This window comes from Rutidosis leptorrhynchoides, chromosome 7 (assembly GCF_046630445.1).
Source record: "Rutidosis leptorrhynchoides isolate AG116_Rl617_1_P2 chromosome 7, CSIRO_AGI_Rlap_v1, whole genome shotgun sequence".
Classification (NCBI taxonomy): domain Eukaryota; kingdom Viridiplantae; phylum Streptophyta; class Magnoliopsida; order Asterales; family Asteraceae; genus Rutidosis; species Rutidosis leptorrhynchoides.
The window spans coordinates 296,454,876-296,457,512 of record NC_092339.1 but is presented as its reverse complement, the minus strand read 5'-3'; the positions used below and the strand labels follow the sequence as shown (position 1 = coordinate 296,457,512).

General features: G+C 31.4%; 1 protein-coding gene across 1 annotated transcript; it reads right to left on the bottom strand.

Annotated features, from left to right (window-relative positions):
* Window positions 1-787: 787 nt before the first annotated feature.
* LOC139860098 (protein FAR-RED ELONGATED HYPOCOTYL 3-like) lies at window positions 788-2,365 on the bottom strand. The gene is made up of 4 exons (XM_071848871.1): window positions 2,323-2,365; window positions 1,505-2,225; window positions 978-1,201; window positions 788-891 (listed from the first exon to the last, which is right to left on the bottom strand). Exons 1-4 carry the CDS (start codon window positions 2,363-2,365, stop codon window positions 788-790), a joined length of 1,092 nt encoding a protein of 363 aa, XP_071704972.1.
* Between the last annotated feature and the right edge of the window lie 272 nt (window positions 2,366-2,637).

Sequence of the window (2,637 nt, the reverse complement as noted above, 5' to 3'; positions counted from 1 at the left end):
TTGTTCTACGATTGACAATAACATCACTGAATCATGGAATTGACTCATCAAAATAATAAGGATTTGCAATTCTGTCAATAGTCTCATCAATGTTTGAAGTTTTTACACTTGTGTCCCCTATACAAAATTTTGTAGTATCCTCCGACAGTTTTTGTATTTTATAACTCATACAGTATCTAGTAGAAGCTTTCATTTGACCTTGAACCTTAAAGAAAGCTGCACGAGTAAACACTTTACCTGCATGCTTCTTCATAGGATGTTGCGTTTCAATTTCGGGAGTAGTATAAAGAGACTCGTGATTATTCTTAGACTGCTCATATCGTTGTATTTCCATAGCAGTTTCAAAGAAAGATATAAATTCAACAAGAGTTGAACTTTTACTCATTAATTGTTGAAAAACATGATTCTCACTCTCTGACCTAGAAGATGTTCTCATTAAACCAGACATATCCTAATCCCTAAAATAAGCTGGAATCCATTTTTGTCTAAGATTAAACATGTCAATCAACCAATTATGATCATCAAGATTGTATTTATGGAGAATTGAAAATCAACGTCGATCAAATTCATCAGGATCCAACTTATCAGTCCAAACAATATTAGAAATATCAGATTTAAACCCGCTTTAGTTATTACATGACCAACACATTTCGACAATGAATGAAAAACAAAATGAAGATACGTATAAAATTGTTAATTGTAAACATAAGTAGATTAAAACCCGAAACTACATGCAAATTGAACCCAATCTGCTTGCAGATTGAACCCAATCTTCTTGCAGATTAACTCAATCTTCTTGCAGATTGAACCCAATCTGCTTGCAGATTGAACCAATCCGTTTGCAGATTGAACCAATATTTTTGCAGATTATCCAATCTGATTGTAGTATGTCTATAAAAATATGTGGAAAAGATTAAGAATCAGTTTGTATTGATAAAGTACCTTAGATATAAATTTATCTGTAATGTGCCACATACACAATCTATGCCTAGTTGTAAAAAACACAGATTGAACTGCAATCACCATTGAAGGATCTTGATCTGTCATTACAATTTGAGGTTCAACAGGAAAAGCTTTTTTGAAAGCTTTCAACAACCAATCATAAGAATGTACATCTTCCTTTGCTAAAAGAGCGGCACCAAATGTAACACATTTAAAATGGTTATCAATACCAATATACGGTATAAACACCATGTCATACCTAATAAAACGTAAACTAAAAGTTTTACGAAAACTAAACATATAGATAAAAAAGATTAATACATGATTCTATTAATCTGCACACATACTGGATACAAAAAATATGATAATAATAATAATACCTATTTGTACGAAAAGTTGCATCAAAATATACTACATCTCCAAAAGACTTATAATTTCATTTTGAAGTTGCATCTGCCCAAAAAGTACTAGCTAACTCCTGACGTTCACCCTTAAGTTCAGTAAAATATTTAAAAAAAAGTCAGGATTACAGTTCTTCTTAGCAGTTAACATCTGCACAAACATCTCTGCATCTGCTTTCAAAATATACTTGTTGACATCTCTTTTCCAATTCTTGCAATCATTTTTAGAAGCCCCAACAAGTTCATGACCACCATGAACTTTTGACAACACTCTGTAACCTTTATTCGATCCGATACCCGATTGTCCTAACTGAAATAAAAAGTACTTTTGAGAATTGAAAAGTTTCCTTTGAGATTTCAAATGCTTGATATGTTCTGGAGGGACCGAAATATGGTTGTGTTTGTCTGTAAACTTAAAAACCTGATATTTATTATCAGAATTAAGATTTATAACAAAACAAGCACAACATCCAACTTTCAGTGATGGTCTTTTCCTTTTCTTTGATTTCTTTTTCTTTTTATCACTATCAAGAGTAGACACTTCACCAAAGTCTGCAACAGAAATTTCAGCACTACATTGCAAATCTTTTTTTGTATTCTTATCTTTAACTTGATTAAAACCGTGTTTACTACACACAAAATATTTATGGCTTATATACTTATTCCCTGAAGCATCTTCAGGAAATTTTGAAGATGATTTAATAGCTTCAAAATCGCCTTGAATAGTAAACTCATTATAAAAAGTAAACGCACTTTCAATAGAATTAAACACCATCCTAATTAATGGCTTAACACTATCAGCAACCGTGGGGGTCCAAAACCTTTTCCCAGCATTATTTATAGATTGAACACCAACACAATAATTTTCTGGGACATAAATACCTATAAATGAAAAAAGTTGAAACAGCTAGGTGAATAATATACCATAGATTGAATTTTGAATTTCGTAAATTCACATTCATCCGAGAACAATGTGTACATGGACTGAGTAACAATGTGTACATAGATTGAAGTGAGTCCATCATACAGATTACTATTCAATCTGTGTAGATAGACATTCAAATATGAGCAGATTGACATTCAATCTTTGTGAAGATTGAAATTCAATTTCTGTGCAGATTGAAATACATATGAAAAAAAGAACCATGCATAAATTCACCTATTTGAATGTCTGTATGCACAAATTGAATAATAATCTGTATGATGGACTCACTTCAGTGTATAAAGTTCACCTAATTTTTCATCTATTAAATTCACCTCCATCTAAAAAATTCACCTTTATCTATACTAAAGT